At 35.2% G+C, this 22,446-nt stretch overlaps 1 protein-coding gene and 1 long non-coding RNA gene across 4 annotated transcripts; one reads left to right on the forward strand and one right to left on the reverse strand.

Moving 5' to 3' along the window:
* Positions 1 to 411: 411 nt before the first annotated feature.
* LOC121105906 (tubulin beta chain-like) lies at positions 412 to 3,017 on the reverse strand. Its single transcript, XM_040644564.1, has 2 exons — positions 2,960 to 3,017; positions 412 to 1,799 (listed from the first exon to the last, which is right to left on the reverse strand). The coding sequence occupies exons 1-2, from the start codon at positions 3,015 to 3,017 to the stop codon at positions 1,285 to 1,287; spliced, it is 573 nt and encodes a 190-aa protein (XP_040500498.1). The 3' UTR covers positions 412 to 1,284.
* Positions 3,018 to 4,193: 1,176 nt separating this feature from the next.
* On the forward strand, positions 4,194 to 22,022 carry LOC121105841. 3 transcript variants are annotated; one of them, XR_005838587.1, is made up of 3 exons: positions 4,194 to 4,271; positions 7,866 to 8,015; positions 20,173 to 22,022. It is a non-coding gene; the product is annotated as an uncharacterized LOC121105841 (long non-coding RNA). The 3 variants fall into 3 exon arrangements; XR_005838588.1 differs by lacking the exon at positions 4,194 to 4,271 and adding an exon at positions 6,262 to 6,684; XR_005838589.1 differs by lacking the exon at positions 4,194 to 4,271 and adding an exon at positions 6,262 to 6,684 and having other exon boundaries at positions 20,176 to 22,022.
* The last annotated feature ends 424 nt before the right edge of the window (positions 22,023 to 22,446 follow it).

The raw sequence follows: 22,446 nt of genomic DNA on the forward strand, positions 1-22,446 counted from the left end.
TTTATTTTTAAAAAAGATTTTATTTATTCCACAGAGATAGAGACAGCCAGTGAGAGAGGGAACACAAGCAGGGGGAGTGGGAGAGGAAGAAGCAGGCTCATAGCGGAGGAGCCTGATGTGGGGCTCGATCCCATAACGCCAGGATCACGCCCTGAGCCGAAGGCAGATGCTTAACCGCTGTGCCACCCAGGTGCCCCGCAATTCTTACTTATTTTTGGCTCTTGGGGCAATGTTATCTTTTCAATATGAAAAAAAAAGAAAAGCAAGTTCAATCCAAAATAAAAAAATTGAAGTGTAGGACAGGATAAAACCATGGGAGGAGGTTGGGATAGGGGAAGGGGTAGGGAAGGGAATAGTAAAAGGAAGAGATTAGATGTTTACAAAAGACAGAGGATCTCCTTGTCCCCTCTCTGGAGGAATGACCCAAATATTTACATGGTAACACACACCTTTCTATGTGTACACAGCAGGGCTGGGTTTTTGTTAAGAAAAGTTAGGGGGGGGGGCTTTCTGGAGGCTTTGGGGACAAAGGCCAGTCCCTCTTTCCCTTTTTGGTCCCCTTCTCTGACCAGGGGAAAAGGAAGCAATTCAACGTGTGAAGGAGGTTAAGTAAGAGCGGGAAGGAACCCACTCCACAGAGTGGGGCAGACCCCTGCAAAGGAAACAGCTCAGGACAGAGCTTGGAAGGAGACTGAAAATGGAGATACTACTGTTAACAGCCTTCCTGAAGTTGAGAGAGGAGCAGGTAAATTCCTGGAAATTAGGACTTCAGTAGCCTGTATCCCTCTCCAAAACTGCTCTAGACTAGAAAACCCTACCCCTTCCTCCTACGTACCTCTGCCTGCTATGAGGTAGTTTGGTTTCCCTTCACCTGAGTTACCACACGGTCTTAGGATGGTGGCTATCTATCCGAGTTTTCAGCACATGGTTCTAAATGGGATCTGATGAGACCCAGCTGCTTAAGAGAATTATCTTAAAAAACCAGAGAGAAATATCAGCTGGACGAATGGGAGAAGTGCACCGAAAGGAAATAGAGTTACCTAGATTGGCAGAAATCTAAGTTTCCCAAGAGTGGGAGAGGAGACATTGAAAAAACACCAAAATATTGACCTTCTGTTACATGCCAAGCACTAATATAGGACCACACCCTCCAGAACCAACCAACCAACCAAACAAACAAAAAACAAGATAGAGGCAGAAAATGCAAATTCTAAGGGAGAGGACAGGAGCAGTTGAGGCAGAAGGCTGAGGGAACTGAGAAGCCTGGGGTCACGGTGCTCTGCCTTAATCCTCCTCTTCCTCTGCGGTGGCATCCTGGTACTGCTGGTACTCAAAGACGTGATTGTTCCTGTCGCTCTCAGCTTCAGTGAATTCCATCTCATCCACGCCCTCATCTGTGTACTGGCGCCAGAATTTGGCCCTGAACTGCTCTGAGATGTGCCTGAAGAGCTCCTGCACGGCCATGCTATTCCCAGTGAAGGTGACTGCTATCTTCAGGCCACAGGGTGGGATGTTGCAGACAGCTGTCTTGACATTGTTGGGGATCCATTCCACAATATAGCTGCTATTCTTGCTTTGTGCATTGAGCGTCTGCTCGTCTCCCTCCTTCACGGACATCTGCCCGTGAAAGATAACAGCCGTGATAAGGTAATGGCGGTGGCTGGGGTCACAGGCAGTCATCATGTTCTTGACATCAAAGACCTGCTGGGTGAGTTTGGGCACAGTGAGGGCCTGATACTTGTGGCTTCCATGGCTAGTCAGAGGGGCAGAGCCAGGCGTGAAGAAGTGGAGAGGTGGAGCTTATAGAGGTCTATATTGTTTTTGACTGTATTTTTCTGTATGGCTGCTTAGTGGTTCTATTACATTATATATATATATATGCGTGTTTGTGTATGTACGTGTGTTTGTGTCATATCTATATATTTGTGTTATATCTTTATATCTTTGTCTATACTGTGATATGTCTTAGTCTATTGGTGTTATTTCTTTAGCAGTTTAAGTTAAATGTAGAAAACTCATCTCCCTTTATCTCTTTTTATTCTCCCCCATATATAATTTTTAAAAATATTTCCTTTACATATATTTAAAACTATATCAGTGTTAGAATTTTTGCTTCAACCATCAATAATTTTAAAAACTAAAGAGAAGGAAAGTCTATTTACTCATAATTTTCCTTACCGTGTTCCTTAGCAACACATTTTCTTAGTTTTCCTTCATCTGATGATATCTTGAATTTTTCTTCATTGTTGAAGGATATTTTTGTTGTGTATAGGACTCTAAGTTGACAGAGTTTTGTTGTTGTTGTTGTTGTTGCATTAGAAAAAAAATGTGCCACTCCCTTCTGCCCTCTATGGTAAAGTATTCTTTTTCTCTAGTCATTTCCAAGATTTGTCTTTAGTTTTTAAACTTGCATTATGATATGTCTTGGCATAAATTTCTTTGGGTTTATCCTGTTTAGGGTTCACTCAACTTCTTGAATATGAAAGTTTATATTCCTTGCCATATTCGGGAAGTATTTAGCCATGAGATCTTTTAGTACTTTTCCAGCTTCATTATTTTTCTCTTCCCCTGAGACTCTGATAGCAAGAATGGTAAATCTTTTCTTATAGTCCCAGAAATCCCTGATAGTTTGCCTATCTATCTATCTATCTATCTATCTACCATCTATCTATTTATTGGTGTGTATATTCTCTTTGTTGTTCAGACTGGTTAAAGGGTTAGATAAGAAAAATCCATTTAACATTCTCCCCTGTGAGGTGCAAATAGGACTGAAAAAATATATAATAATAGAACACAGTGTGTCTCTATAATGAACAATATGTATATAGTTATAATGAGATAAAAGCTGTTGTGGACTATAAGCTTTTATGATAATTAATATTCTTAAGACAACAAGCTAAATTGTTGTTATTGAATATAAGGTAAATATTACCAACTTTGCAATAAAAATATAATGTACTGGTGGCAGAAACTGGATGGTAGAGTGGTGAGAGGTGGGAAAATGATAACACTATCATCTTGCGAAGTAAGGAATCAAAAAATCAAATCTGAGAATGATGGAATAAAAAATAAGAGTTTAAACTGTTAACCGTTTCACAGTAACTGTGTAAGATCTGACTTAGGTGCTCATAAAACTATTTTTAGTACAACTAATCAAAGTTTCTAGCTGCATGTAGCTTGCCACAACTCAGTTAATAGCCAGTAAAATGTAGAAAAAAAGTAATATACACTATATGTTGACTTCTCAAAATCATATCATGTTTTAATTTTCTACATTTTTTTCCTGCTTTTCTTTCTTTTTTTTTTTTTTTTAAGATTTTATTTATTTATTTGACAGAGAGAGAACACAAGCAGGGGGGGTGGCAGAGGGAGAGGGAGAAGCAGGTTCCCTGCTGAGCAGGGAGCCTGATGCGGGACTCGATCCCAGGACTCTGGGATCATGACCTGAACCGAAGGCAGACGCTTAACCGACTGAGCCACCCAGGCGCCCCTTTTCCTGCTTTTCTTATATAGCTTTATTTTTCCTGGAATTGCTTATTATCTTTTTTTTTCTTTTTGAAAGGTAAAGTATTTCCCTTCCTCGCCGTATCTTTATTATTTTCAGCATATTATTTAATCATACTATTTCTTGGTATCTGTTGCATTCTTCTTCCTTACACCTGCTGACTTCTTATTCTGATTTGAACATTTCACATCATACTAGTACTATGACTTTCCTGGATAGCTTTTTAAAAAATTTTCCTGAAAATTCTACTTTTATTTGTTCTGACATTCTATGCTTTTGTAAAATCTGCAAGATTTCCTGAACTTGTGAGTAAGAAGAGGTGAATATTTGTGCCAGATTTGCCATCTGAAACCAGAAGCCCATGTCAGCATTATAAATTTTACATGATTCAAATTAATTGCAAACACCAGGCCAGGAAATAGATCATAGAAGCAATAAGGTATATATGATCCATGAATGCATCCTAAGATTTTATCCCATTTTTATTCACCTTTAAAAGGTTTGACAAGTATTTTATATTTATATATTTATAATATATAGTATATAAGATTTAGTGTATATATCTCCCAAAATCTGAATAGACTTGTATAATCACTGGAAAACAACTTTCAAAGATTAGGCAGGACAAAATGGTGTCCTCATTTAGGGGAATTGTTAATAACATATCTCTTTTTTAAGTTACTAATCTCCGTGTGCATCTTATCTCTAACGATCCCTCAAGGCTGGCAGGGACCGAAAGTGATGGTGGTGAAGAGATATTCCAAGTGTAAGTGATAAACTAATTGAATAACTTGTAAGTATTTGAATGCATAAAAATGTTGAGATCAGGCTCTGTATTTAATTAGTTAATGTAAGCTTTCAATGTTATTACTAAATTAAAATGCTAAGCTGTCTAAGATTTTATCTTATTGTTTGCCCCTTTATGAATGGAAGAGACAACCATACAAGCCAGTAAGATTCTTGTAGGCCTATATTAGAAATGTTTAATAGTAACATATCAGTAAGTTAATTTAAAACTTGGTGCTAATAATTTCACACTTGTTTAGTCTTCCCAAAATTGTATGAGCACTCTGCTATCAATCCGGCAAGATTTCAACCATTGTGAGATACAGTAAGTTAATGCTTGTATGATACAGCTCAGCACATAGCAGACTGCTTTGCTCAAAATAAGTATTATACTAAACTTGAATGAATGATTTTTGAATTATTGAATCCAAATCTATGGTTGTAGTACAGAAAAACCTTTTGCGGTAATAAACCTGGGCTTTATTTTAGAGAAAGGATATTCAAAACCGTTTTGGGTGAGCAGATGGCAGCTTTTTGGGGTTATGTGACTGGGAGAGCCATAATGTCAGAGCCTGTTGTGTAGAGAACACAGAATTAGAAGCCAAAACTGAAAATCACAGTGGCAGAGTCAGTGGCAAAAGGGATAGATGAGAAAAAAAATGGCTTAACTCTCTTATTGTTTCCTGATGATATTATTTCCACAACTAGAAATTCCTCTTATAATTATGAATCCAGCAAGATGTAGAATATACTGGTTCAGCCTTTCCTTTAAACATGGCATTTTCTCTTCATGAGAAATAAATTACTGAGCACATCCAGATTTGAAAATAATTCTGCTTTATTTTAGATGCCTTAGATGTTCATGAAAAATTGGTAAAGTTTTAGTAAGAAATGGGCCATCTGAATCATCTACCCAGAATTCTTATAATCTCTAAGAAGGGCAATTAAAATTCTTGATAATTAAATACTTAATATTCACCTAGTCGTTATCCATTATATAATTAATCCAAACATATAAGCATAATTCTAGACTCTTCTCTCATCCTTCTGCCCAGTTCAGTACATTCCACCACCAAAATAACTCTGGAATCTGTTCAGTTCTACCTGCATTTATTATCAGTGCCCTCAACTAGGCTGCAGTCATCATAGCCATACCTGCCGCCTCCTCTCCATTTTCTAATATATACCCTTTTTAAAATATAGGTTTGAATATGTCACTTCTCTCTTAAAATATTTCAACAGCTTCCAACGGGCCTTCGAATAATGCCCCCCAAATTGCAACAACCTGACCTTTAGTTGCCTTTCTAGGCTCACATGCACAAATCTGCTATTTGCTCAGTTCATGCCAGCCACTCTGGCTTTCTGTTTGAGCAGATGATGCTTTCTCCTGTTTAACTGCTTCTGTGCCTACTGTTCCATCTTCCTGGAGTCTGCCCCTTCTCTTTAACTTAAATGGTAGTCCTCCTTCAAATCCCACAATGAATATTGCTATGCCAGTAAACATTTCTGAAAGCACGTAAATAAGCTGGATCCCCAAATTATACTTTTCCCTAGCACTGTGAAAATCTACTCTTCAACATTTTGCACATAACAATTTCTCAATAGCCAGTAAATACTGGTGCAGTTTTCCTTTACTGTTAAATGTTGATAGTAAACTCCATAAGGAAAGGAACTATTTTGTTAGCCATGTCTACATCTGAATGCATGATATTGTTGGTAGGTAGCAGGCATACAATAAATATTCATTAACCAGGTGACAGATAAAGTAATTTAGAATTTAATACATAGTTTTATATACCTACAATATTTTCTTCCAAGTTTATTTGCATCCCTTACTATGCTGAGCTTTGTCAGGGTAATAGATGAGGTAAAGGGAGAAGGTTGGATGAAAAGATTGGATGAAGAACAACAGAGTGGGAAAGCAAAGAGAAGGTATGAGAGAAACACTGATATTGGCGAATAATGTTGTCGTCTTTAAACATAACAAAACAAGATCCAGAAGGCTTTTCCATTTTTTCCTTTCAACACAAACTTTGTCATATTGTTTAATATTAACTATTTAGAAGCTAATTAACTAGAGTTTTGTCTCCATATCTTTATTCCTATTGACTTTTGGCATTTATATTGGTCATTAACACTTCCTCTATAAAGAGACCATGGGAAGGGAGGCAATTTGCTTCCTGTTGACAGAGTTTGGAATATGATTGATGGGGGCAGAAGGTGAAACTATGTGGTAAAATGAGTTTTTTGCATTATCTGTGTATTTCATATATCAATGCCAGTATTTCTCAAACTGCAGGTCAAGACTCCAGAGGGAAGGGTTACAATATAATTTAAGGAGTTTCATATATGGGAACTATTTAGAAGTGGAACTTGTGGGCTATATTGAGAGTGTGAGTCTTATTTTTTCCCCTCAGCTCTCCATATTTCCTTCTTCCTAATTTGTTAACAATTTCTTTTAACAAAATCCTGCCAGTTAGAGGATATAAAATGTTTAAGTCATACTAGTCATAGCACTAACACTTTAAAGCAAACATTAGAGAGTGATTCTAATCACTGGTCTTTACAATGCTACCTGCAGAACCTTGCACAGTGCCTTAAAATCATTTGATATCTATAGGTTGATTTGCTTCGCATTTATTCACAGAAAGATGACTACATTATGAAAGAAAATAATAAAAATGTGAACGAGATAGTCACTACCTATCGTATTAAATACTGGTTACCTTAGAGAAGAAAAAATGAAAACTGAAAAAAATATTTTTACTTGATGAAGATGTTTTGAGTTTCTGATACAGTATTAAATCCAAGATTAACCATATTTCCCAGGGTATCTTTACATTTTTTGCTTGATCTCAGCTCTCAGTTATGCTATTGTGTTCCATTTTTCTGTTTCCTTTTGCATTATCTCTCTTTTTTATTTAAGAAAAAGTCCTTTTGCTTGTGGACCATGAAGATTTCTATTACTTCCTAAAATTTTATTATCTAACACTCACGTTGAGTCAAACAAATTTGGCTGAATATTGAACCCATGTAAACATTTTTCTTTTTAGTACATAAACATGAAAAATAATGGAGGAAAGTATGATCATTTTCCTTATCTAAATATTACAAAAAGAAATAAAAGTTATGATGATAAAATTTTACATTAAAATTGTTTGTTATAGGTGATCTTATTAACTGACCGTCCAACTTGGAGTCACATAGGTAGATAAGCTGTTACCTGCAGTAATATATTATATTTTCTTATTATCCATCATTAAAATGAAATTAAAGGAATTCTTAAAACTCCAGTTAGTTATTCTTCTAAAAATATATTTCAGTATTTTCGTATCAACATTTAAGGAGAGTTTTTGACTGCAAGTGATAGACCCCAACTCAAACTCTCTTAAGCATGAGAGAGGATTCATTGGCTAATAAAACTGAATTGCTGAGGTGACTGCCAGTTGGAAGCTGTGATAAGCACCAGGATTCTCTCAGTTTATCTGCTGGTATCATTTCATTTCCCACACATTGCTTTCTTCACAAAACCAAAGCCATGGCATATGGTAACACTTTTCTCACATCCTTATAGATCTGCAAGAAAGAGAAGCAAGACCTTTCCTTTTCCAAATCTTAGGAAGAGATCGTTGCTGACATGACCTGGATTAATCTCTGTGGCCTGACATGACAGAACATGGTTGCATTATGATTGGCCCTGCTTACATTTCCTTCCCATTCCCAGGTAATCAAAAAAAGAGAGTAGTTTAGTACAGAAAGGGGAGATTATTGTGAGTTCAGGCAGTTGCCCCAATGTGCATCTACAAAATTTTCATATGCACTTAAATAATCCAAATTCTATAATACACATGCAACACACACACACACACACACACACACACATACACACATAGCAAGCCAAAAGCTGTGAAGAATATTGTGCACATTAAAATCTTAGGACACAAGGATTGTCTGAAGTCATTCAGTGGTATATTTCATCACCGTTTATTGTATTAAGATATTTTTTTTAAATTTAAGTTTGAGGTAGTTAACATACGGTGCAATATTGGTTTTTGGAGTAGAATTCAGTGATTCATTACTTACATACAACACCCAGTGTTCATGATAACAAGTGCCTTCTTTAATACGCATCCTCCCCCCACCTCCCCCCATCAACCCTCAGTTTGTTCTCTGTTGTTAGGAGTCTCTTATGGCTTGTGTCCCTCTCTCCTTTTTTTCTTTTCCCCCTTCCCATATGTTGTTCATCTGGTTTCTTTCTTAAATTCCACATATGAGTGAGATCATATGGTATTTGTCTTTCTCTGACTGACTTATTTCATTTAGCATAATACACTCTAGCTCCATCCATATCGTTGCAAATGGCAAGGTTTCATTCTTTTTGATGGTTGAGTAATATTCCATTGTGTATATATACCACATCTTCTTTATCAATTTATCAGTCAGTGGACATTTGGTCTCTCTCCATAGTTTAGCTATTGTTGATAATGCTGCTATAAACATCGGGGTGCATGTGCCCCTTCAAATCACTATGTTTGTAACCTTTGGGTAAATACTTAGTATTGCAATTGCTGGATCGTAGGGTTGTTCTATTTTTAACACTTTGAGGAAACTCTGTACTGTTTTCCAGAGTGACTGCACCAGTTTGCATTCCCACCAAAAGTGCAAAAGGATTCTCCTTTCTCTGCATCCTCACCAACACCGGTTTTTTTTTGTGTGTGTGTGTGTGTGTGTGTTGTTAATTTTAGCTATCCTGGCAGGTGTGAAATGGTATCTCATCGTGTTTTGGTTTGTATTTCCCTGATGATGAGTGATGTTGAGCATCTTTTCATATGTCTGTTAACCATCTAGATGTCTTCTTTGGAAGTGTCTGTTCATGTCTTCTGCCCATTTCTTAACTGGGTTATTTATTTTTGGGGTGTTGAGTTTGATAAGTTCTTTGTAGATTTTGGATACTAACCCTTTATCTGATAGGTCATTTGCAAATATCTTCTCCCATTCCATAGGCTGCCTTTTAGTTTTGTTGATTGTTTCCTTTTGCTGTGCAGAATTTTTTTTTATCTTGATGAAGTCTCAATAGTTCATTTTTGCTTTTGTTTTCCTTGCCTGTGGTGACATGTCTAGTAAGAAGTTGCTATGGCTGAGGTCAAAGAGGTTGCTGCCTGTGTTCTCTAGGATTTTGATGGTTTCCTGTCTCACATTAAGGTCTTTCATCTGTTTTAAATTTATTTTTGTGTGTGGTCTAAGAAAGTGGACCAGTTTCATTCTTCTTCATGTTGCTGTCTAGTTTTCCCAATGCCATTTGTTGAAGAGACTGTCTTTTTTTCCATTAGATATTCTTTTCTGCTTTGTCAAAGATTAGTTCACCAATAGAGTTGAGAGTCCATTTCTGGGTTCTCTATTCTGTTCCGTTGATCTTTGTGTCTATTTTTGTGCCAACACCATGCTGTCTTGATGACTATAGCTTTGTAATATAGCTTGAAATCTGGAATCATCATTTTTATTTTTCTTTTTCAGAATTGCTTTGGCTATTCAGGGTCTTTTCTGGTTCCATACAAATTTTAGGATTGATTGTTCTAGCTCTGTGAAAAATGCTGGTGGTATTTTGATGGGGTGAATTAAGATATTTTAAAGAAGAAGCCTATGACTAACTTTTTAATGTGGGTATTGATATATTACAGGTAACTAAATATATTTGTAAGCTGAGCAAAGGTAATGTCAAAGAATATAATTTATTTTTATAAAATATTTTTGAGAATCCATATGTGAGACAAAACAACATTTCAGAAAGATTCTTCATGCAACATCAGAAATATATTTACTTCATATTTATTTTCAACACATTAATTAGAAAAACATGAAATACAGAGAAAAAATCCATTATAGCTTAAAGCCAAGAAACTATGGAATATTTTTAGTAGAATTTCAATGTCAAATCATATAATAAAAGAGTTCTTAAAGATCTGTCATATTGCTTAGAGAGACCAGTATTGGTTGGTCATCATAATAAATAGACTTAAATTAGTTTTTTAATATGTTAGCATATGTAATCTTATTTTTAACTATTTCTGAGGTCATAAAGGATGATTTGTTTTATTTGTAAACCCTTCCGTTGTTTCATTTAATCATAATATGGTTGTGAGTACAATACTTCTTCCCTGGATAAGAATCACTGTGGATAAGGAAGTTGCTGAGAGATAATTCTCAACATCAGGTATAGATATTCTGAAGGGTAAAAAAAAAAAAAAAAAAAAAAAATTAACAGAGTCTCTGTTAATACAGACAATGGAGCATTTAGAACAACCCACTCAAAAGTTCCTAAGAAAAAAATATCTTGGCAGACTTCAGTTTTGGGTCAAGATTGAATGACAGAAATTAGATTTATCCTCCTGTCTGAAGAATGAAAACAAATAGAATATATATAGAATGGTTTTCAAGACACTGGACATCAGGCAATTAAGATGAAGATCCTTTGAGAGAGTTTTCAGTTAACAACACAGGGAAAGGGAACCTAGGTGGAGTTCAGTAGGTACAGTGAGTTGAGGCTATGGAACTGAGAGTCAGTGAGACCAAGGCAGCTACAGTTCACAGAACAGATTTTTGGAGAGGAAGGAATGGCGCAGAGAGAAAACTCCAGAGATTTCCTCCATTCAGAGAATCCTCCATTGAGAATTCAACTGATTACCAGTCAGCACATGTGTGTGAGGATGCAAGGCTGGGGAAATAACCTTCCAAACGTAATAATGCTCAGCGCTCACATAGGGCCAGGAATAGTGCTTAGTAAACATGCTGGAAAATCTCAACTGCCATGGGGCATTGGGCAGATTACAAAGATTCTTTCCTCAGTAACAAAGAACAAATGACACTAGATTGATCACTGCATTGTTCTCATAAAACAAATTTTATAAGCAAGACCAGAAAAGGTAGCATTGTATCCAAGTAATTTCACTGGATCCCAGAAAAATAATGTTTAAGAATATGTACAGGGGCAAAAAAATTTTTAGTACTCAACAAGTTAAAATTCACAATCAAAATTTATGGGTTATTAAAAAAAAAAAAAAAACCAGAAAATGGGACTCATACTGGCAAGATAAATCCAATGAACGAAACTGCCCAGAGCTCAAGGACTTTAAAAAAGTTACTCAAAGGTATTCTATATGATCAAAGTTAAGTGGGTATATAGAAGATATAAAAATGACCCAGAAACAACTTTAAGGATGAAAACTATAATGTGTGAGGTGAAAAATATACTGGATGGGATTATGGCAAATAACACTTGGCAGAAGAAACAAATTAGTGAAATTGAAGATACAACAATAAAAACTATCCAAAATGAAACCCAGAAGAAAAAAATAGAAGAGAAAAAAAAAAAAAAGCAAACTCTGTTAACTTAGAATTCTATACCTATAAAAATTCCTTTCAAAACAAGGGCTAAATACTTTGTTATCATACAAAAGTAGAAAGTATCTGTAAACTGCATGCCCACAGTATAAGATAGGTTAAAGAATTTTTTTGGCAAAAAGAAAATAGCAGGTGGAAATATGAATCCCCAAAAAGACATGCAGTGCACAGAAAATGGTAACTAGATAAGTAAATATTTAAGATTTGTTTCATATTACTTAACTCTCTAAAAGATAAGTAACCGTTTAAACAAAAATAATAACAATATAATGTGAGGTTTATGGTATATGTAAAATTAAAATGGAAAACAACAATAGCATACATACTGAGAGAGGAAAATTGAAATATACTGTTTTAAGATTCTTATGCTTTACATGTGGTGGTAATATCACGTGAAAAAAGATTGTGAAAACTTAGACTTGTATCCTGTAAATCCTGAAGCACCCATTTAAAATGATGAAAAGTTATAGTTAAAAAGCCCACAAGGAAGATAAAATGATAGAAATATTTATTAATCTAAAAAAACCCCAGAAAAGTAGAACATGTGTCCAATGTGCAAGATTTTTAGAGGGCTGCCTGGGAGACTTGTTTCTTTCTTATCTGACTTGAAGCACTGGCCTAGTTGGAACCAGCATAATTTGCGTGGGGGCCACTAAAAATAAGGGAAAATGGGAGTAGCTTAATCTTGTACTGGAGGACTTGAGGTGGCACAGAAGACAATGTGATATTGTGCTATTGGAAAAAATGCACCCATCTCATGGCTTCTTGGGAGGGAGGGAGAAGGGAGGAGCTTTCATCCAGATTTACAGAGGGCTGCCTGAGGAAATGGTTTCTGTCTGGCCTCACTTGGGGCCCTTACAGGGAATCAGGATAGTTGGATGCCTCAGAGTTGCTGAGAACAAAAGGGAGTTGAACAACTTACTACTGTAGCACCATCGAACTGGCAATATTGCACAGTCACCAGAGGGAGCAAGAGATTATGAGCTCCTGAAAAAGAAACTAGCAGATCTCTAATTGGGAAATTCATAAGCCCAGAAAAATCATATCCTCACCCCACAAAAGGTTTCAGAGGCCCCCAGAATCTACAGCTGGGTTAATTGGTGAAAATCTTCCCCTGTCCAAAGCCAGCCATAAGGACTGACAGAGGTGCTCTTTTTTTCAAATGCAAAAACTCAGGGAAAAAATCACAGGGACATAAACAGAGAGACATTGTCCAATAAAGGGAACAAAATAAAACTAAAGAAATGGAGATCTATGAATTACCTGACGAAGAATTCAAAATAATTGTGTAAAGGGAAGCCAGTGATCTACAAAAGAACACAGATAAACAAAATCAAGAAAATACATAAACAAAATGAGGCTATGAACAAAGAGAAGAAGAATCAAACAAATTCAATAACTGAATTGGAAAATTCACTAGAGGAATTTAATGTTGAATTTGATTAAACAGAAGAAAACAGTGAACTCAATGCCAGGTAATTTGAAATTATTGAGTCAGAAAAAAAAGAACAACAAAAAAGTGAAGAAAGCTTAAGGAACTTAAAAAATACCATTAAGCAGCCAATATATGCTTATGGGAGTTTGAGAAAGAAGAGAAGGAAGGTGAGGGAGAATATTTGAAGAAATAATGGCTGAAAAATTTTCAAGTCTATGGAAGGAAATGGGCACCTAATTTCAGGAAGCTCAAATAATTCCAGCTAGGATGAATCCAAAGAGGCCCACACCAAAAGACACATCATAATTAAACTGTGAAAGTCAAAGACAAAGAGAAAATCTTGAACCAAAAAGAGAAAAGCAACTTGTCAAACAAAAGGGGGCCCCCATAAGATTATCAGTACATTTCTTAGTGGAAACCTTCAGGCTGGAAGGGAATGGGATGACATATTCAAAGCACCCAAAGGGGGAAAAAACCTGCCAACCAAGAACACTCTACCTGGTAAAAGTGTCCTTCAAAGATGAAGAAGAAATAAACAGATAAACAAAAGCTGAGGAACTTCATCACCATTAGGTCTGCCCTACAAGAAATGCCAAAGGGAATCCTGCAAGTTGAGGATGCCATACGAAAACAGGAAAGCATGTGAAAATATAAAGCTTGCTGGTAGGGGTAAATAGATAAGCAAGTACAGATTACTGTAATACTGTATTGGTGGTAAGTAAAGCACTTTTACATTTAGAAAAAATTGAAAAGATAAAAGCATTAAAAATAACTATAGCTGCAAAATCATGTTAATAGATTCACAATATATAAAGATGTGATTTGTGACATCAATAATATAAAGTGGGGATGGGATATATAAGAGAGTCATTTTTATATATGATTGAAGTTGTTATCAGGTTAAAATAGATTGTTATAACTTATAAGATGTTTTATATAAGCCCCATTGTAACCATAACGAATATACCTACAGAAGATACATGAAAGAAAATGTGACAGGAATCAAAGCATGACAACACACATAAAAGAAAATGTGATAGGAATCAAAGTATGTCAGCACACACACACACACAAAAAATCAGTGAAATTCACATATCTCCCACAGCAAGTATTCTTTGAAACACTCTGAAAAAGTGAAACAGGCATTTTTCCAGCATAAATTGATTGCTGTGAAATTTTATTTAAGAAAAGTTTTAGGTACAAACCAAAATTGAGAGCAAAGTACAGATATTTCCCATATACCACTTGCTCCCACAAATACACATCTTCCCATGTTATCAACATCCCCCCACCCACTGTGGTACATTTGTTAAAATTAATGAACCTACATTGACACGTCATTATCACCCACAGTTCATAGTTTACATTAGAGTTCACTCTTGGTATTGTACATTCTACAAATATATTATACAGTTGTATTTATATACATAATACAACTGTATAATAACATGTGTCCATAATTATAGCATCATACAGACTATTTTCACTGCCCTAAAAATCCTATTCACCACTCTGACCTCAACCCCTAGCAACCATTGGTCTTTTTCCAGTTTCTATAGTTTTGACTTTTCAGAATGTTGCATAGTTGGAATCATATAGTCCTTAGCATTTTTGGATTGGCATATTTCACTTAATAACATACATTTAAATGTCCTCCATGTCTTTTCATAGCTTGATAGGTCATTTCTTTTTAGCACTGAATTGTATTCCGTTGTCTAAATGTACCACTGAATTATATTCCATTGTCTGAATGTTTACTTCTCTGTTCACTGGCTGATGAACATTTTGGTTGCCTCCAACTTTTGGCAATTATGAATAAGCTGTTGTAAACACCCATGTGCAGATTTTTGTGTGATACTAAGTTTCTAGCTCCGGTGGGTAAATACCAAGGAGCATGATTGCTGGATCATATGCAAAGAGTATGCTTTGTTTTGTAAGAAACTGCCAAGCTGTCTTTCAAAGTGGCCATACTACTTTGCATCCCCGCCAGCAATGTATGCATGTTCCTGTTACACCACACGCTATCCAGCATTTGGTGTTGTCAGCGTTTTGAATTTTAGCCATTCTAAGAGATGTGTAGTGGTATCTCATTGTTGTTTTAATTTGCATTTTTCTGATGGTATGTGGAACATCTTTTAACAGATGCTTATTTGGCATCTGTATATCTACTTTGGTGAGATGTCTTTAAGGTCATTGACCACATAAATTGATTATAAGATATAGCCATTCTTTTTGTTAAAAAATTTTTTAGTCAAAATGAAAATTCTAAACTTGAATGCTTTTTTTTGACATTAAATTATGTTAGTCAATTGGATATACTTTCTGGCTATTTTAAATGCTTTCTAATATAGTTAGTAGAAATATATTTACATATTTTAATTTTTATTAATTTTGAAAATATTTACTTTCAGTTACAAAAATTATAGCTCATAATAAAACAATATAGTTTTAGATGCTAAAAAATGTGAATGTTGTTCATAAGCCTGAAGACTTTAGAAATGTGTGCACCTTAACACATGAATTATGTGATGATACATTGGCTAGGTTTCTTCTGGCAGTCAAAAGCACTTCATTAGAAATAAAGTTGGGGAGGAGTAAAAATTGATTTTGTATTTCTCTTGGTTGCTAAGATATAAAGAGCTAACAACTATTTTATGAAAGTACATAAATAACAAGATCTCTAATATATGATGTGCCTAATAGAGTGTCTACAAAAAAGAATAGTTTTTTGGTGCTTGAAAGTACTCTTTAAATATGTCACAATAAATTTTTAATAGGCAATAATGATTTTTCTCTGTTGGTAACTTACACAAAGTTGGTAATTTTAATTCATAATAACTATAATATATACTATCTAATCAATATTTAAGCTTTATTTTAACAGAAATGATAAGTTTGATGATTAAACTAATCTAGCCTTGTCTCTATTTGAAAAATACTGAATAAATTGTGTAATTGGAAGAGTCAAATTTGTTTTCCTCTTAATAGTGATACATTCATATTTTCTAGAAAGTCAAAAAAAGGTAAAACTACTTGAAGGATCCAGATGCTGTTTTAAGGAAAAAAATTGATTACTTCCTGAATGTTAGGAAGTTCATTAGGTAAATGTTTTGCCCTTGAACTGAAATCTCATGTATGAGAGGAAGTCAGTTATTGCAGACTATTACTACCTCTAACTATGGGAGAATGAGCAATACTTAACCATGTACCTCTACTCTGTCGGAAGCGTTTGCATTTTCCTACTTCAACTCCTGTCTGAACACTCCTGTCTGTAGTTTTCATTATTCAGCTTGCCAGATCAATGTGGCATTGGTGTCATTATTACCAAATGTGAGCTCTGTACCACTATTGAATATTTAGAAAAAAAGCCCATAATTGTTCATTACTTTAGTATGACCCATGATTTTCCAAACAATATTTGCTTTTTTACACAAAAATGTCTTTTTCTTCATATAGTAATAAATCTTAAAGTTCTACCTAGGTGACATGTAAATACATATAGGTCTTTCCCATTTAAAAACATCAAATTGAGGTATATTTTATTTATTTATTTATTTATTTTTTAAAAAGATTTTATTTATTTATTTGACAGAGATAGAGACAGCCAGTGAGAGAGGGAACACAAGCAGGGGGAATGGGAGAGGAAGAAGCAGGCTCATAGCGGAGGAGCCTGATGTGGGGCTCGATCCCATAACGCTGGGATCACGCCCTAAGCGGAAGGCAGACGCTTAACGACTGAGCCACCCAGGCACCCTGAGGTATATTTTATAACATACATCTAGTTAAGTGTATAGCTCAATGAACTTTCTACAAAGTGAACACACTGTGTAGCCATTATTCAAATCAAGATACAGAAAACTACCCAACATTCCAGAAGACTCTCTTATGTCCCTTTCAGTCATTGCCTCCATCTCTCCATCCAAAAGTCGCTACTATGCTGGCTTCCACTTCCACAGTTTAATTTGGCCAGCTTAAATTTATGTAAATAAGACCACCCAGAGTGCATTCTTTTCTCTGGCTTCTGTCATTCAGAGTTATGTCTGAAAGACTTGTCCATGGTTTTGCACATATGTACAAGGAAATTTTATATGTTTACCACTTTTTTGGCTATTTTGAATAGTGCTGTATTTACCGGTCTTCTGTGCTTGAATATCATTTTGGGGGATGATACCTAAGGGTAGAATTGCTAACAGGTCATAAGGATATATATATATATTCAGCTCTATTAAGCTTTAATAGATACTGTCAAAGGGGCATCTAAGTGGCTCAGTCAGTTAAGCATCTGCCTTTGGCTCAGGTCATGATCCCAGGATCCTGGGACCGAGCCCCTCATCTGGCTCGCTGCTCAGTGGGGAGTCTGCTTCTCCCACTCCCCCTGCTGGAGCACGCACGCTCTCTCTCTCTTTCAAATAAATAAATAAAATATTTTATAAAAATAGATGCTGCCAAATAGTTTTCTAAAATGATTTTACATGTATATGAGGAGTATAAGAGAATACCAGTTCTGTATCTGCTTGCCACCACTTTGTGTGGTCAAACTATTTATTCAATATTAAATGTGTAGTATCTTTTGTAGTTTGTATTTGCATGCCCCTGTGACTCATGATTTTGACCACCCCATTATTTTATCATTGATCACTTAGATAAATGCATTCTCTTAAGTGAAATGCCTGTTCAAGTCTTTTGCACATTTAAAATTTTTCCTGCCATTTTCCCATTTATTTGCAGGAATTTTAATAATTATGGATGTGAATACTTTGCCAAATCAATTATATATATATCTTCTTCTAATTTTGTGTCTTCTAAAATTATTAGAATGGAGAAAGAACTGAGGGATCAGGGTATTACATTATCTGCATCAGTGGTTTTGAAATTTTACTACACATTGGAGACACATGGAAAGCTTTAAAACCCGGTAATGACCATGCTGTACCCCAAACTGACTAATTCAGAATCTCTTTTTTTTTTTGGATCGTAGGAATTAGTATATTTTAATTGGTATACAGAGCATTTAGGCAGAGAAATCAGTAAAGGAAGGACAATATGGGAGCAAATTTAGTACATATCAATTTGAGCTAGACTATAGGCTTCACAGAGCGCAGGAATGGTGAGTCTCACTGGAAGAAAAGCTATAGCTTATAGAACTTTGAGTCCAGAATAAAGATTTAGATTTAATTCAACCAGTAGTGGGATAGAACACATTTTGGGGGGAAATTAATATGATTCATCAATATATTTAGAGAAAGTGGCAGTGGGGTAGGAGTAGATTGGAAGTGGGGGAAAGAAGAGCAAATTTTCAAACTTATACTTGTGGTCTGGCTTCTGTAACTGCTAATCATCAGAGACTGCATGGTGAATTTTGCGTGTATAGGATTTTTCAAGCTAGAGGATATAAAGCTATTATGTTTTGGAAGGAATCTGAAACTCTCCATAAGCTAAAGATAACTAGATTAGAGAAGGAAATCATTTAATGGTTATTACACTTAAGAGTCGTTGAACAGCTTGGGACACCTGCGTGGCTTGGTCAGTTGGCCATCTGCCTTGGGTTCAGGTTGTGATCCCAGCATCCTGGGTTCAAGTCCCGCATCAGGATCCCTGCATCGGTCTCCTTGCTCAGTGGGGAGCCTGCTTTTCCCTCTGCCTGCCTCTCTCTCTCTGACAAATAAATAAATAAAATCTTAAAAAAAAAAAGAGTCATTGAACATCTAAACCATGTTCGTGGTAATTGACATGGAAAAGAGATGACTGATGGTAAAGATATTTGTGGGTGGACTAAAGGCTTGTTAGAGGATGGGTCAGTATGTGTGTGTGTGTACAGACAGAAAGAGAGAGAAGGGGGGTGAGAGGGATGGGTGGAGGAGTGAAGGAGGAAGAGAGAGGAATGCGGAAAGGATATAAAAAATATAACTTGAATTAAAAAGCGAGAGAATAGGGAAAATGCACATGTAAGAGGAAAATGATCAACATGAATGAGCAGTGGAAAAGGTATTAATTTAAGCCTTTAAATCTTGATTTTGGCAATTAGATGATAGAACTGAATTTCTAAATAATTTTTTTTTAAAGTTATCAGAAAGAAAAGTCAATCATCAATCCAGACTATGTTTTTCCCATAAGCATTCAATGGGTGTAACAGGTAGAAGAATGGCTTACTAATTTTTATCTTAGTCATCTGTTCTTTGCCAATAAAAAACACATCTGTTTATTTTCTGCTTGGTGGTCTACACATTAAATAAACTTTAGAATATGTATTGAAAACAGAAGAAGATCCTTTAACCATAGATTTCAAAGAAAGAATTATTCTAAATGATAAAAACATACACTTAGAAGTTTAGATTTAGATACAACTGTTGTAAGAGCTTAGGAATTCATTATAATTATGAGGGGATGAATTTTTAAAACTTCAGTTTTCTAACATAAGGGCAGGAAAGAATTACTGCACAAGGACCTAGCAGATGAGCTAAATCTTATCACTGCTTCACAAATAACAGTAGGGTGAATGAGACAGTAAGTGGTTAATGAGAAAAAAATTGGCAGGGTCCTCTCTTCAACTATATAACATATGTGTAGGGCCAGAATGATGACATTAGGTGCCCTTGGGTTAAATAAGAAAACAGTGAGAGAAATAATAGATTTGGTTTTGGGCAGATTGGGTTCATAAGGGAAAACCATGTTCAATTTACACCAGTAAAATAAATTGAGGGTTGCTTAAGAGCAATTTCTGCAACCAGTTATAATTTCAAACAGAGAGTGAGTCATCATAAAGTCTATCTGTGCTTATTATCTTGCCACTTGATAGATTGATTTCTCAACTCCAGTAAGCACATCAGTTTTTCATGATAAAATTAAATTTTGCTTTCAAGATTTGGCAACCTCGTAACTTCCATAGAGCTAAATATACTAAGTAGCAGTTTAGTTTTCTTTTTTCTACCCCTCCCCCCCCCACCTTTTTTTAACTTGTTATGCCCTCAGAAGTCTGTTAGGCGTTATTGGCATCAGTGAAATTTGTAAATTTTAGGCTGCCTCACTATTGTTGGTAATTTTTTCCTAGCAGACCTCAGCAACCTAGGAGCAAGTTCGAAGACAGTGGATACTTACTGGGATCTTGGCAGAGGAGGAGGAGGAAAAGCCAAAGATTGCAGGGAAAGATATTGATGCGATTATTTGAAATAACAGGTAATGGGATCTGAGCTAGATGGGGGGACAGTGGGATGATGCCGTCAAGTGGGAAAGATGTAGAGGACATGGCCATCTCAACTATGTTACAGATCATTGAATGGGAATAATTAAACCAAGAGAATAAAAATGTGGTATTTATCCTTAGAGTATAAGGTCTTTCATAAAGTAGATGCTCAATAAATATTCTTTCTGGTGCCCTTTATGTCCTCCTCATTCAAAGGATAAAGAGAATTTGATGTGTGATATTATCTAACTTCTTTGATTTATAAAAATAGAAAATATGTTATTTTTTAAAATGATTCCTCATGTTAAATTAAAATAGAGATACAATGGCTATGGCATGTTAAGAAAGGAATATAAATAGAAGAAAGTGACTTTTAAATGACTAAGAGATATTATTTTTACTTTAATATTCATTTTTAAAGTCTCCTTTACTGTAATAATTATAGTATTCATATTTTTTGAAATGTACTGATTAAGCACAGTTGGAATTAGAACATATGAAGTACCAGACTACTCTAAAAGAAATAATATCACACTATTAGCCTGTTTGATATTCCATGTATATTAAGTAACCCAAGGTGTTAAATTATCGATATTCAAATTACCTTTATTATCTTTTTATGGAAAACTTACTTAAAAATAGGATAAAAATCTACCTAATAAACAAGTGAATAAAAATACATGCCACAGTAAATTAACTACGATGCCAATTCCTCCTGCTTGACAAATCCTCTTTTGGAGGCTTTTATTATAAAAGTAATACTAAGAGACTAATATATAATTATAACTGCTTTTAGATGTCAAGATACAAACATTTAAAAAGCGAAGATTAATTTGTGATAAACTATACTGCCTTATATGATCCAATTAAACCTTGGTCCAAATCTATAGTTAGCTTTGTTAAAAATGACTTAAACTTACTTGTTGGTATCTTTATTTCCCTTTACCAACTCATGATGTGGTTGCTCTCATTTTAATAAAGGAGAGGGAGGGACAGATATTAAATAGATGTGAAGGGAAATTTGCCTTACCATTTATTTCTCTTGTTGGCAAGTATGTTGAAATTTATGCATGAGTTTTGGTGGAAAGAAATGGATTGAAATTTGTGGCAAAGCAAAATGTGTTCAAACTTAAATGGAGTGCCTGAGTGAAATTAAAGCCTATACAAATATAGGATTCATAGTAATTACTATGCTTTTTAACCTTCACCTTTGCTCACAAAAGAAATAAATAGTTCCTACCCCCAAGAAGCTTAACATCTAGAGGAATAGACAAACAAGCAAATGTGTATACAATAAATAACATGCTGTTCAAGATGTATGGAGCTTAAGAATGTTTTCCTCAGACTGGAAAACTTACTTAAAGATGGGGAAGCTGCATAAGAAAGATAATAAATACTTCAATGGAAACTAGTGGCCAAGTGGGATTTAATCTGTTGGATTTGGTATATTTTATAAATCTAAATAGTCAAAATCTTAACAAGTACTGTGATTTGTAATTCTTCAATAGTCTCCACTAAGCCTCATGCCCTGAGAACATCATTATGATACGGAATATGTGTTGGCTACTTGTCAGGATAGAATGACTGTTTTTACAGAGCTGTAATTGATTATGGTTTAACTGTTTCCTCTTATTTACTGATTGACAAGAATTTTTTAACAAGTGGTACTGTGACTAACTAAATATTTTTCAGATAATGTAAATGATTATGTATTCCCAGAAAAAAATAATGAAAAAAACCTATTGCAGCTGCAATCTACTTATCTTCTTAAAGAAACCCATGCATGACAACAATATGTTTAAGATTATCAGTGTGTGATTTAATGCAAATATCTCAGGAATTTTAGTGATTTTAGGAGTCTACCACTATCTTTGAAAGGAACATGATAGCTACATTAAAAAAAAAAAAAAAGAAAGAATGAACCTTGGTTAAGTAAATGTATTTGAGGACTGCTTCTAGCTTGTGCAGTGCTGCCAGGTGATGAGCTTGATAAAGAGGTTAGTTGGTGTTTCGAATACAATCTATACTGCTGGCAGTATGGATTAGAGAAAATGGAGATCTGGAGGGGAACTGGATGAATTATGGGTTGCACAGAGCTTGCAGTTTTGTTTTTTAGTTTCATGTGGGAGCTATTCAACATTG

This window comes from Ursus maritimus, unplaced genomic scaffold (genome assembly GCF_017311325.1).
Source record: "Ursus maritimus isolate PB19 unplaced genomic scaffold, ASM1731132v1 scaffold_3, whole genome shotgun sequence".
NCBI classification, from domain to species: domain Eukaryota; kingdom Metazoa; phylum Chordata; class Mammalia; order Carnivora; family Ursidae; genus Ursus; species Ursus maritimus.